The 14,874-nt window shown below is 42.1% G+C and overlaps 1 protein-coding gene across 1 annotated transcript in view; it reads right to left on the reverse strand.

Annotated features, from left to right (window-relative positions):
• Positions 1–14,874, reverse strand: part of OBSCN (obscurin, cytoskeletal calmodulin and titin-interacting RhoGEF) — a 266,194-nt gene that overhangs the window by 134,830 nt on the left and 116,490 nt on the right. Inside the window, exons 54-59 of the mRNA XM_058182772.1 lie at positions 13,266–13,532; positions 10,644–10,910; positions 8,897–9,163; positions 6,080–6,346; positions 3,502–3,774; positions 1,560–1,826 (exon numbers count right to left, since the gene is read on the reverse strand). Coding sequence (XP_058038755.1) covers positions 1,560–1,826; positions 3,502–3,774; positions 6,080–6,346; positions 8,897–9,163; positions 10,644–10,910; positions 13,266–13,532 — 1,608 coding nt within the window. The remainder of the gene's footprint in view (positions 1–1,559; positions 1,827–3,501; positions 3,775–6,079; positions 6,347–8,896; positions 9,164–10,643; positions 10,911–13,265; positions 13,533–14,874) is intronic.

Here is a 14,874-nt window from a genome sequence, read left to right on the forward strand (position 1 = left end):
GCGCGGGGCTGTCTTAAATTGAATTTTATCTTTTATCAATTTTTAAACGGGGTTTTTAGTATGGAAATTTTTTAATTTTAGGCTAATTTAAATAAGTTTTTTAAATGGTATTTTAATCTGTATATTGTATTGTTTTATCTTGCCTGTACACCGCCCTGAGTCCTTCGGGAGAAGGGCGGTATAAAAATCAAATAAATAAATAAATAAATAAATTTGGGGCAAAATGCTCAGGCCACCACAGGCACCCCCGACATGAGTCACAAACTGACCACACCCACCCTGGCCACAGCACCCCCAAGGTCAAACACAACCCTGATGCGGCCCTCAATGAAATCAAATTTACCACCCCTGGTCTAGGGTGTGACTAGTACTCCCAGTCTCCTGGCGATTGGCCTGATGTCACCCTTCCAGCTTTCATATCTAATGCGGAACTAGAATTCACACTCTCCCAGTTTCTAGCCTGATGCCTTAACCAAACTGGCTGTTATGATTAAGCATGCTAAAAAGACATCATATTGATGCAGCACAAACCTCCCTTCTTGCACACGGACGACATTGTGCACATGTATGCTGAAGCAAAGTATATGGCTCAACCACATAATGTTGCTTTCATTGTTATGAAGACAACAGCCAGATCTCACAGACACCCATCAGTTAAGCAATGTCAAAACAATAATTAAGAGAAAAGACAGATAGTCCCCAATTATAGTTAGTGTCCTGGTTTGTCACACGATCCTCTTTCCTGACCTTCCGATAAGCAAAGTCATTGGGGAAGCCAGATTCACTTAACAATTGTAGCTTAACAATGGCAGTGATTCATTTAATAACTGGGCAAGAAAGATCATAAAGTGACAAAACTTACTTAAGAACCATCTTGCTTAGCAATGGATGTTTTTTGAGCTCAATCACCATTTGCAAACTTCCTAGACATCTTCCAACATGCAAAATGGGAAACGCCGATTCGCTTAATGACCACATAACTCACTGAACTGCAGTGATTTGCTTTACAACATAATAAAATCAGGCACGACTCACTTAACAACAGAAATGCTGGACCCAGTTGTGATTGTAATTCAAGGACCACCTTTAGGAGCGGCTGCGTAATTTAGAACGAAAGCTTATTAACACAGACACCTGTAAGGATTAAAGGTATAGATAGTCCTCGATTTACAACCATCACTGTGCCCAAAATTTCTGTTGCTAAGTGAGACATTTGTTACTAGCTTTCTTGCCAGTTGTGGTAAGTGAATCAGTGCAGTTGTTAAGCTAGTATCACGGTTGTTAAGTGAGGAAGTGGCTTCCTCATTGACTGTTTGTCAAAGGTTGTCAGAAGGTGGCAAAAGGGAATCACGTGACCTGGGGACACTGCAATCATCATAAATATGAATCAGTTGCCAACCATCTGAATTTTGATCATTAGACAATGGGGATGGCTACAATGGTTGTAAGTGTGAAAAACGGTCCTAAGTCCCCTTTTTCAGGGCTGTTGTACTTTGAACAGTCACTAAATGAACTGTTGTAAATCGAGGACTGTATACTTTGATTAATAAATCTTTTACCTTCCACTGATAACGTGCCCATGCTTCTCCCATGGCCAATGTCGCAAATATATTTTCCAGAATCTCTTCGAGTTACACCGTAAATCTTTAAAATATGGGTCGTTCCCTGCTGACTGATTTCGTACTTGGTGCTCGGAGTGATGACTTCCGAGCCCTTTTTCCATATGGGAGAGACGTTGAGCATAGATACTTCGCATTTGAGGAAAGCTGCGCTGCCTTCTTGCAATTCTAGGTTACTCAGCTCTTGTTGAAAGTCAGGATGTGGGGCTGGAATGGAAAGAGGGGAAAAAATAAAATTGCAAGAACTAGCAACCCCCCCCCCAAAAAAAAAATAGAGTCCACTTGCAAACTTCTTGTGTAGACAGGATTTAAACTGAAATCCTAATATGGAAGCAAAGTTTTAGATTTTAGGCATGTGTGAATTTCAAGAAATAATTTAAGAGGTCAGGGTTACACAGAAAGACAGGCACAGACATACATACAAAACTTTATCTGTCCAGAATTCAGTTACACGCAGACAGACAGACAGACAGACACACATACACACACACACGTCTGTTTATCAGGCTGGCTCTCTCTGTTTGTGTAACTCTTAATTTTTAATTGTTTTAGAATTCAGAGACAGAGACAGAGAGATGAGAGAGAATGGATGGAGAGAGAGAGAGAAAGAGAGAGAGGAAGGGGGGACAGATTTTATGTTATCTGTTTTATCTAGAATTTGCATAGCTTTTCAAAAAGTTTAATAGTTTTTCTATTGTATTCTATTTCATGTGATGGGCAGCATATACATTTACTATCTTACTACCTTGATGAAGGTATCTTTTCTTTTTTCTTTTCTTTTCTTTTATGTACACTGAGAGCATATGCACCAAGCGTGTGTCCAATCACACTTGGCCAATAAAGAATTCTATTCTATTCTATTCTATTCTATTCTATTCTATTCTATTCTATTCTATTCTATTCTATTCTATTCTATTCTATTCTAAATTAAATAAATAATAAATAAATGTTAAATAGATATGTTTAACAAGCAATGTGGCTGGCGGCCCCCAGGGGAAGATTCTTCTCTGTGGGGGCTCCTACCCTCTGGAACGAACTTCCCCCTGGCTTGCGCCAAGTGCCTGATCTTCGGACCTTTCGCCGTGAGCTGAAAACGTATTTATTTACTCGCGCAGGGCTGGTTTAAATTTTAAATTTTAAATTTTTAAATTTTAAATTTCTAGATGAATTTTAAGGGGTTTTTAGATTTTAAATGTTTTAAATTTCGGCCAATTATTTAATAAGTTTTTTAACTTTGTTTTAATTGTATATTGCTTGTGTTCTTATCTTTGGCTGTAAACCGCCCTAAGTCCTTCGGAAGAAGGGCGGTATAAAAATCTAATAAATAATAATAATAATAATAATAATAATAATAATAATAATAATAATAATAATAATAATAATAATAATAATATGTGAGCACAGTTCATCTGTTGATAGAATACAGAATAATGAAAGGGACCTTGGAGATCAGTCCAGCTTCCTGCTCAAGCAGGACACCCTGTACCATTCCAGACAAATGGCTGTCCTGACTCTTCTTAAAAGCTTCCAGTGATGGAGCACCCACAAATTCTGGAGGCAACCTGTTCCACGGGTTAATTGGTCTGGGATTAAGAATAACAGAATAACAAAGTTGGAAGAGACCTTGGAGGTTCTTCTTGTCAAACCTCTTGCATGAGACTCTATACCATTCTGGACAAATGGTTGTCCAATCTCTTCTTGAAAACCTCTAGTGATGGAGAACCCACAACTTCTGGTGGCAAGCTGTTCCATTGATTAATTGTTCTTACTGTCATTTCCTTTACCTGTTTTTCTGACATTATCCCCTTCCGCATATCCCATCAACACAACTGAGATGCTCAACCATTTCTGATCACAATTCTTTTGATAGAACTCGCCGTACCGTCCACTCTGAGCCTCGCTGTGGAGATGTACGGTCCGACCCGGAAGGTGACCGTGCCAGAATCCTGCTGGGTGACGTTGCGGAGCGTCAGCTTGTGGACCCGTCCTCTCTCGACTGAGATCTCGTTCATCTGGTTGCTTTGAAGCGACAAATCTTGCAATTTCCATTCCACATCTTTTGCGTTGTCGTGGGAGACTTCGCACTCGAAGGTGACTTCTTCCTCTTCCAAAACCTCCGCACTTTTCAGTCCCCGGATGATGGTGATGTCCACTTCTACAAGGGCCACCAGATCCATCAGTGACAGTGACAACATAAACCATAAACCACCGCCCATAACCCATCACCAGTGGAATTCAGCTGTGGGTTTGGTCCCAGTTAACTACAGCGCATTCTTCGACTTATGACCACAATTGGGACAAGAATTTTCATTGCTAATAAGCAAGAAGGTTTTTAAGTGAGTCTTGCCCAAACCTATGACCTTTTCGACCATGGTTGTTAAGCGAATCACTGCAGTTTTAAAGTGAATCACACGGTTATTAAGTGAATCCAGCTTCTCCCACCTTGTCAGAAGGCGGCTGGGAAGATTTAAATGGCAATCACATGACCTCGGGAAGCTGCAGCCATCATAATAAATTCATGCCAGTTGTCAAGCACCCAGCTTTTGTCCAACTGACTGTGGGAAATGGTGCAATGGTTGTAAGTGTGAGGACCAGTCACGTCTCTTTTTTCAGTGCCATTGTAATTTTGAATGGTCACAAAATGAATGGTTCTAAGTCGAGGACTAACTATATCTTACCAGGATGTATTCTGCACTTTCCGCAAGAAACAAAAATGTTGCATTTGGTGCAGATTTCATAGATTAGAGAATTTTTTGTTCCCTTTTATAATATTTTAGATACACGTAATCCTTGACTTACAACAGTTCATTTAGTGACTGTTCAAAGTTACAATGGCACTGGGAAAAAAAGACTTATGACCATTTTTCACACTTGTGACCGTTGTTGCATCCCCATGTTCACATGATCCAAATTTAGATTCTTGGCAATTGTCTCATATTTATGACAATCACAGTGTCTTGGGGTCATATGATCCCCTTTTGAACCTTCTGACCAGCAAGGACAATGGGGGAAGCCAGATTCACTTAACAACCAAGTTACTAACTTAACAACTGCAATGATTCACTTAACAAATGTGGCAAGAAAAGCTGTAAAATGGGACAAAATTCACTTAACAAATTAGTAAGGGCCGGTTTAGCTCACGCTGGTAAAAGCCTGTTATTAAGAACACAGTAGCCTGCAATTACTGCAGGTTCGAGCCCGGCCCAAGGTTGACTCAGCCTTCCATCCTTTATAAGGTAGGTAAAATGAGGACCCAGATTGTTGGGGGGGCAATAAGTTGACTTTGTAAAATATATATATATAAATATATACAAATAGAATGAGACTATTGCCTTATACACTGTAAGCCGCCCTGAGTCTTCGGAGAAGGGCGGGGTATAAATGTAAACAAAAAAAAAAAAAGTAACAGAAAATTTAGGGTAAATTCTGGTCGTAAGTCGAAGACCATTTGTATTAAAGCTGCAGAGGTCAACTTGAAGGAAAAACCAAAACCCCAAAGGACCTCTTGACTGAAACGGTGCTTCAGGTTTTACTTGTCAAAAGACGTTGATGAACCTCAACAAAGCAACCCTCAATCAAGGAAGCAAATGTCAAAGAAGTCTTGTGCTAGGAAAAATGGGATACAGAATCCTGGGAACTGAAGAACCAGGATTCTGAGAGCTAGTTTGATCTACTAATGAAGGCATCAGGCTAGGAACCGGGTGAACGGGAGTTCTAGTCCCACTTCAGGCATGAAGGCAAACTGGGTGACTTTGGGACAAACACCAGGAGACTGGGAGTTCTAGACCAGGGGTAGTCAACCTTTTTATACCTACTGCCCACTTTTGTATCTCTGTTAGTAGTAAAATTTTCTAACCGCCCACCGGTTCCACAGTAATGCGCCAATTGTCATCTGTGCATGCCTCTTGCGCATCGTGGGTTGGGTTTGGTGGGGGGGCGCTGGTTACCGGCTCTGCTTGTCTGTTACAGCTGGGTGGTGTGGGGGGGAGATGCGTGAGCTATTCTGGGACGAGGCTCTTTTGTTTGCGGTCGCACTATAGCGCCCTTTAGTTTCACTTATGTAATGTGAACTAAACTTATGCGCAGGCGATACAAATGGTATATTTTCAGAAATTTAAATTGTCACGAGGAATTTTTTGAAAACCTAATGAAAATGTTTTTAAAAATGCTATGAAATTTTTTTTTAAAGTCAATTAAATTAAAAAAAAAGGAAAGTGCTTCAGTATCGGACAAAACTCCTACCGCCCACCATGAAAGCTGGAACACCCACTAGTGGGTGGTAGGGGTTGACTACCACTGTTCTAGATCATACGTAGTCATGAAAGTCAGCTGGGTAAGTTTGGGACAAACACAAGGTGATAGGAAGTTCTAAATCTGCCTTAGCCATGAAAGCCAGCTGGGTGACTTTGGGACAATCACCAGGAGACAGAGAGTTCTAGTCTGCTTCAAAGAAAACGTACCATGCACAGATAATGTGGCAGATGTGGTTTGGCCACCAATGCTACACGAATATTCGCCGCTGTCTTGGAGTTGCAAGTTATGAATGAGTAACTCATGGATGCCCCCATCTTGTTGGATATCATATTTGGGGCTAGCGTGGATTCCTGCACCGTCTTTGCGCCATTCCACAGGGGTTTTAGTGACTGTGACCTCGCAATGTAATCTGGCTGTGCTTCCCTCGTCCGCTTTCTCATCCTTCAACCGTTGCATGAATTCAACTTTGATAACTGTGCAGTCAAAAGAAATGGGAGAAAATAAAACACTTGACCCTACTTCTATTAATCTCAGAAATTATTAACTAAGTTAATTATTAACTTAACTTCCATCAAATTCAAAGACTACCCAGGACTCCACATTCCTCCACACAAAGCCCATTCTCTTCTAGCCCTGATATTAATTATATATAATATAATTATATAATATATAATAATATAGTATGTGATAACTCTATTAATTGGATTAATAGCCAATTAATATAGTTATCACATACTTATGCTCATACATATGCTTATATATTATATAATTACTTTCATGCTTATGCTTATATATACTGTTGTGACAAATAAAATAAATAAAATAAATAAATGATGTTACCTAGTTGAATAATGAAAGATCTGCAAGAAAACCGCCAAGCTCAGAAGCACCAAAGGCCCCAGAATTCAACCCTGAGCTACAAATATTGTCTTCTATCTAGACTACCAACTACTTTGAAAGTCTATATGAATTAGAACAAGGAAGATTTGACTTATTTGTTCTATTCAGAAGATACTCTGATTCATTTCAGGCATTACAAAGTCTTTGGTTTGATTTACATTTCTGTGCCGCAAACAGAATCTTATTTTTTTATTAAATTTGATTCAATAGCTCAGATCAGCTTCGCAATTCTACTGGGAAAATCAGTTCAATTCAGAAACAAAATTCAGCTAAGTATTTGAACAACACTATTTTGAGGCTAATTGTGGAACCACCAGAACAAGTTTATTTCCAATTTAATTTCAATGACACATCTGAACAGAATTGCACTGAATTAGACTTGCCCAGTTGATGGACAAAGAGCAAAATTCTTTCTTTTTTTATATTGTTTTAGAACAGAATAGAATTTTTCATTGTCCAAGTGTGATTGGACACAGAAGGAATTTGTCTTTGGTGCATATGCTCTCAGTGTATATAAAAGAAAAGATACACTGGTCAAAAATCATAAGGTACAACACTTAATGATAGTCTTCTATATTGTTAGCTACATTGCGAAGAGAAGCCTACTTCCTGCCTCAAGGTCGAACATGGTACCCATATTTATTTTTAAAACATTAACTAATAGTTATTAAAACCTAAAAGATAGTTTCAAGCAGAGCAAAATTCAAACTGAAATGTGTCTTTTCATGCTCGCATGTCATTATCAGAGTCACAGAAGTCTGATGGGCCACGAGAAATTTCATAAATATATAAAATTATTTTCAACCTTCAGAATAACAAACAACATATTCAGAAGGCCTCTATGACTTTGATAGACGGTGAAAGTTGTTAAAATATCAAAAATCAAGACATAAATTTCCTTGAATTTGGGGGTTTTGTAATTGCAAAGGGCCTATCAAGTCATATTTTTACTATACAGGTACTCCTCGACTTATGACATTTGAGCCCAAAATTTTTATTGTTAGTGAGACATTTGTTAAATGAATTTTGTCCCATTTTACAACCTTTCTTGCCACATGAGTGAATCACTGCACTTGTTAGGTTAGCAACATGGTTGTAAAGTGAATCTGGCCTTCTCATTGATTTTGCTTGTCAGAAGGTCACAGGGCATTTTAGCCATCATAAATATGAGCCAGTTGCCAAGCATCTGAATTTTGATCATGTGACCAGAGGGATGCTGCAACGATTTAAGTGTGAAAAACAGTCACTAAGTGCCTTTGTTCAGAGCCATTGGAACTTCAAATGGTCACTAAATAAACGGATGTAAATCGAGGACTACCTGCAATGATTTTTACTGCTAAAAGGGTTTCCAGAGAAAATTCCACAGATTGATCTGGAAATTTATATTATACAATGCTGCGTTCAAAAAAAATGCAGATTAAAAATTCAACTGTTTCTCCATCAGGCATTGTCCACTTAATTAAATGCTGAAAAGCTAAGGGAGAAACAGACTTGCATGTCAATGAAATCCACACTAAACCATTAAAGTACAGGGATTCCTCAACTTCCTTTGGTGACGGTCCAAAATTACAACAGCACTGAACAAAACACCTTACAACCTGGTCCTTGTCCTTGGTGTGTGGACTTGACAACTGGCATGGATTTATAATGGTTGCAACATCCCAGGTTCACGTGATCACCATTTGCCACAAGCATGATTCACTTAACTGCAATGATTCACTTAATGACTATGATAAAAATGGGCCTAAAAATGGACAGAAAACAATTGCCTTACTTAGTAAGGCATTCTTGTCCCAATTGTGCTGGTAAGCTGAGGACTATCTATAGGGTGCAAACCCCCTCAAAAAGAGATCTTACAGTCTTCCTCCTCCTCCTCTCTGCAAACTCCTGTCCCTACTACAGTACCACTGATAATGTTTCCTAGTTGGGTCATGAAATGTCTGTAAGAAATCAACCAAGCTCAAAGAGCACTAAGGAACCCACAGTTTACTTCTTCCACCTCCTCCTCCTTGAAATCGGGAAATTGGGAGTTCTAGTCTCGCCTTAGCCATGAAAGCTGGCTGGGTGACTTTGGGCCAACCACCAAGTGATGGTAAATTCTAGTCTGCTTCAAAAACACATACCTTGCACAGATAACGTGGCAGACGTGGTTTGGTCTCCAACAACGCACGAATACTTGCCACTGTCTTGGGATTCCAAGTTATGAATGAGTAGATCATGGATGCCACCATCTTGTCTGATGTCATATTTGGGACTAGCATGAATCCTTACACCATCTTTGCGCCATTCTACTGGGGCTTTAGGGACTGTCACTTCACAGCGAAATCTGGCTTTGCTGCCCTCATCTGCTTTTTCATCCTTCAGCCGCTGCGTGAATTCAGGCTTGAGGGCTGCAGGGTCAAAAGAATGGCAGAAATGGCAGATTTTTAAAAAAAATTACAATTCTTTCATCAAGTGGCAGTTCCCACCAATTTCTGAAAAATAAACACTGGGGAAAATTGGTTATACAGGACCAATGGATGTTTGTATGTCCCAGGAAGCAAAAACCGTTAGTGGCAAAATATTATACATTTCACAGACATTCCTGAAAGCAGTGAACTTTAGATGAGAGAGATTAGATTCATATATAAATGATAGAACAAGATATAATACAATTGGAAGGGACCTTGGAGGTCTTCTAGTCCAACCCCCTGCTCAAGCAGGATTCCTATCCCATTCCAAATTTCTTTTTTAAAACCTCTAGAGGTGAAACTGACATATATTTATGACAGTTGCAGCATCCAGGGGACATGTGATCACCATTTTTGATCTTCCTAGCTAGCCTCTGGCAAAGTCAACAGGGAAAGTCAGATTCATTTAACAACCATCCAATTCACTTAGCAACTGCAGTGAATCACTTCACACACATGACAAAAAAACCTTAAGATTGGGCACAACTCACTTAACAACTCTCTCTCTGTCTCTCTCTCTCTCTCTCTCTCTCCCCTCCCTCTCTCTCCCTCCCTCTCCCTTTCTCTTTCTGTATTAACAAAATTACAGGAAGTCCTTGACTTACAAACATTCATTTAGCAACTATTCAAATTTACAACAGCACTGAAAAAAAGTGACTTATATCCAGTCCTTGCACTTATGGCCATTGCATCATCCCCATGGTCATGCAGAATAATCAAAATTTGAGTGCTCGACAATTAGCACATATTTACAATGATTGCAGTGTCCTGGGGTTATACGATCAGTCACCATTTGAGACCTTCCCAACCAGCTTCTGACAAGCAAAGTCAGTGGGAGAAGCTAGATTCATTTAACAACTGCATTATTCACAGTAAAAATGGTTCTAAAACTGTGTGCGAATCAGTTAACAACAACACTGTTTAGCTGCTGGGGGGCCAACTGTGGTTGTAAGTTGGGGACTCTCTGTGGGGTATGAACCTGTTGAGATGTTTCATTTAATAGCCGGAGCAGTAAAGGGTTGCCCAGTGAGCCAGAACAACCCAGTGAGCCAGTTAATCAACCACTGGGTTGATTAACTAATTAATTAAGATAGATTAATTAATTTTTAATTAAGAGCTGGCTACTGCCTGAGGCAACCTCAGCTGTGATTGGTTGCTGTGAGTAAAAAGGGGGAGTGTCCTTGTTTCCTGCTTTTTTCCCTCTGGGCGCCCTGAGTGCACTGTAATTTACCTCAGGATGTTCCTGTGTTGAGTTACCTCCTTATGATGCTCCTGTTTGCCTGACAAAGTAGTTGCTGTGTCTATATTGATGTAAAATATATTACTTTATATAAAAGTATGAGTTCGTGCCAGCCTCTTTGATTCCATTTGGACACTGGTTGTGCAATTCCCTGACAGAACCCCTTTAAAAAACACATACCTTGCACAGATAACGTGGCAGACGTGGTCTGATCTCCACCGATGCACGAATACTCTCCGCTGTCTTGGGGTTCTAAGTTATGAATGATCAAATCGCGGATGCCCCCATCCTGTCTGATGTCATATTTGGGGCTAGTGTGGATTCTTGCACCGTCTTTGCGCCATTCTACTGGGGCTTTGGGGACTGTCACTTCACAGCGTAATCTGACCGTGCTGCCCTCATCCGCTTTCTCATCCTTCAGCCGCTGCGTAAATTCAGGTTTCAGGACTGCAGGGTCAAAGTGAACAGAAGTTAAAAAAAAAAAAAGTACACTTCTTTCATTAAGTGGCAATTCCCACCAATTTCTGAAAAATAGAATCTTGGAAAAAATTGATTGTTCAGGATTGATGGATATTTGACGTGTCTCTTTCTATATATATGCACAATCTCCTGGTTCTCGGAGGAGGTAAACAGAGCAAAATAAAAAAATTAAAATGTGACAGGGATGATAAGATGAAAGAGATGAAATTCACATATATATATATATATTTGTTTGTATGGGACCAATGGATGTTTGATGTGTATGTATATACATATACATACATGTTTTCTGAGGTTTTCGCAAGTGTTTGTATGTAGGTCTTTGGTTATTCGGGTTTTCTCCCGCGTAAAATTGGAAGTGTCTTGGCGACGTTTCGACGAAGTCTCATTTGTCATCTTCAGGCTTCAGCTTTGTGCTTCTGGGAGCAAAATTTGCAATTTGCTCCCAGAAGCACGAAGCTGAAGCCTGAAGATGACGCATGAGACTTCGTCGAAACGTCGCCAAGACACTTCCAATTTTACGCAGGAGAAAACCCGAATAACCAAAGACCTACATATACATACATATATATACACACACACACACTTAAATATCCCGTTTTCCCAAAAATAAGACCTACCCCAAAAATAAGCCCTAGTCAAGAGCATAATCAGTGGTGGGCGGGGCCATTTGAAGTTGCTCACATCATGGGCGACTGTGGGGGAAGGAAGATTTCTTCACTTCCATTACCTTCTTTTCTCCCCAAGCTATTGCCGCTTGGCTCTTTCAGCAACTGCAGAAGGGGCTGAAAGGGAAGAAGCCATCCGTTCTCTCCCAGATCGATTTCAGGAGCCGCCAACATCACTGGCCACGAGGCCTGGCTGCTGGGTCTGCTGCACTTGCTGCTACTTTGGGCCAGTGGCTCCCGGGGAGGCTGCTCTTCAGCCAGGCTGATGAGCAGTGGCACAAGCGTCTCCCTGCATTGTCCGTGCATCTTCTGTGTAACCTGCTGCTGCCCTTCTGACCTTGGCTCTGGCTGCCACCCTGCTACTGCTGATGCAGTGCCTGCCGGCCAAGCTTTCACTGCCCCCTAGCCTCCACCTGCACTGCTTGCTGTCCCTGCTGCTCCTGGGACCCTTCTCAGCTGCAGTGGGCGCTGTACTGGTTGACACGCGCGGCCACTTTTATGCTGTGTTCATTGTGAAGCTTTCTGCCAAGAAAAGTCCACGTTTTCTCCTTCCCTTCTCACCCCACCCCCCAATGTCCTCCAGCTGTTCTGTCTCAGTTTTTGCAGCTGGGAGGTGTGAAACGAACTTCCAACCCCAACGGCAGGCCAGGCTGGGTGAAAGGCAAGCGGTGGCAGAGCAGCTGCAGGTGAGGTGGATGCCAAAGGCAGCCAGGGCATGTTGGTATGAGTGTGCCAAAAGCCCAGCTCCTGCACTGGCGTGGTGCTACCACTTAAAGGAAGAAGCTGCTAAAGGTGTTTGCATAGCAACCTAACCAGCAGTCCATCACCACGTGACTCTTCCAACTCAGAATGAAAGGAGGCGGACACTTGGGGCTTCTTTTTTGATGCCAGTCACACACACACACACACACACACATGGTTGGGTGGCACAAGCTAGCCTTTTTTCTCCTAAGGTGGTAGATCTGGGCCAACTTGTCCCGCACCAGGCAGGAGCAGCCTAGCAAGCAGCTTAGAACAGCATTTCCAGGAAGGCAAAGAGCCCCCACGAGACCAGCAGCAGCACAGGCAGCTGCTCCATGGCCAGTACGATGCCTGCCATGGCTGACAAGTGTCCCAGTAGCAGCAAGGCCAGAAGGCAGGCAGGGTGGGTGGAGGCTGGGGCAAGTCGAGAGTTTGGTCCACTGTGGCTGCTGCAAGCAAACAGTGGGACTCCCCCTCTTGTTGGCACCCACGCTCACTGCCTCTTGTACAAAAAAAAATAAAAATAAAAAAAATACATGCCCAAAAATAAGTGCTTATTTTGCATCCCCAAAAAATTATAAGACCAGTCTTATTTTCAGAGAAACACGGGTATATATCTATATCTATATGAATTTCATCTCTTTCATTTTGTCGTCATTGTCACATTTTATTTTGCTCTGTTTACCTCCTCCTCCTAGAAACTGGGAGATTGGGAGTTCTAGTCCCACTTTAGGGGACTCTGGATGAATTTGAACTAATCTCCAAGACACTGGGAGTTCTAGTCCACTTTAGGCATTAAAAACTGGCAGGTGACTTTGGGCCAACCACCAGGAGATTCTGAATTTTAGTCCTGCCTTAGGCATGAAAGCTGGATAAAGCACCTGAAGATTGTGAGTTCTAATCCAATTCATACCTTGGACAGATAACGTGGCAGACGTGGTTTGATCTCCAGCGATGCACGAATACTCTCCGCTGTCTTGGGGTTCTAAGTTATGAATGAGCAAATTGCGGATGCCCCCATCCTGTCTGATGTCATATTTGGGGCTAGCGTGGATTCTTGCACCGTCTTTGCGCCATTCTACTGGGGCTTTAGGGACTGTCACTTCACAGCGTAATCTGACCGTGCTGCCCTCATCCGCTTTCTCATCCTTCAGCCACTGCGTGAATTCAGGTTTCAGGACTGCAGGGTCAAAGTGAACAAAGTTAAAAAAAAAAAACAATTCTTTCATTAAGTGGCAATTCCCACCAATTTCTGAAAAACAGAATCTTGGAAAAAATTGGTTGTTCAGGATTGATGGATGTTTGACGTGTCTCTTTCTATATATATATATATGCACAATCTCCTGGTTCTCGGAGGAGGTAAACTGAGCAAAATAAAAAAATTAAAATGTAACAGGGATGATAAGATGAAAGAGATGAAATTCATATATATATATTTGGTTGTACGGGACCAATAGATGTTTGATGTGTGTGTGTGTGTGTGTGTGTGTGTGTGTGTGTGTGTGTGTGTACATATACATACATACACACACACACATAAATATCCCGTTTTCCCAAAAATAAGACCTACACCAAAAATAAGACCTACCCTGATTTTCATGCTCACAATATAATCCCTACGCCAAAAATAAGCCCTAGTTAAGAGCATAAGAAGAACCTTCGGGAGTTTTTAAATAAAGGGCTTTTAAGGGGAGGGACGGTAAGGACGGGTGTTGGGGGAAACCCGTTGGGGAGGGGGCCAGTTCTTGTGAAGGCTCGCGGCATAACTACAGCAGGTTCGGAGGTGAAGGGGGAGGCTCGATTTAATGTCCATGAGGGTTGTTCCGTTGGCACGGTAAGTGGGAAGGGCAGATACGGCGGAAGTGGGGGGCCGCATCTTGTTCGGGGAGTGTGCGCTCACTGTTTAAGAGCGATTGCGCGCTCCGGTCCCTCAGACTTCTCTTGTTCCCCGAGTGGCTGGAATCCTCAGAGCTTGGACCTTCGGCTGATGTTATGTAATGCAAGGTCCATGGTGAATAAAGCCCCCCTGATCTGTGACCTTATACAGGGGGGGCGCGTTGACCTTATGGGCATTTCGGAGACTTGGTTGGGCACTGAAGGGAGGGTGCCCCTTGTGGAGATGTGCCCACCGGGTTTCTGAGCATTTCATCAGCCAAGGGCCCAAGGTAGGGGTGGGGGTGGGGGTGGTTGTTATTAAGGAGAGTCTAGAGCCGAGGGAGGCCACTGTACCTCAGATAGCCGGTTGTGAATCCCTCTATGTGAAGTGGGGTCAGAGGATGCAGGGGGGCTTGCTAATCACATACCTGGCTCCTTGCTGTATGACAGCAGCCCTGCCCGAGCTGTTAGATGTGATAGCCGGGATGGCGGTTGATACCCCCAGACTTATGGTCATGGGGGATTTCAACCTGCCGTCGACCGGTGTAGCATCAACGGCAGCTCGGAAGTTCATGGCCTCCATGACGGCCATGGACCTGACCCAATTAGTCAATGGCCCCACTCACACCGGGGGAAGCACACTGGAT

Source organism: Ahaetulla prasina, chromosome 4 (assembly GCF_028640845.1).
Source record: "Ahaetulla prasina isolate Xishuangbanna chromosome 4, ASM2864084v1, whole genome shotgun sequence".
Classification (NCBI taxonomy): Eukaryota; Metazoa; Chordata; class Lepidosauria; order Squamata; family Colubridae; genus Ahaetulla; species Ahaetulla prasina.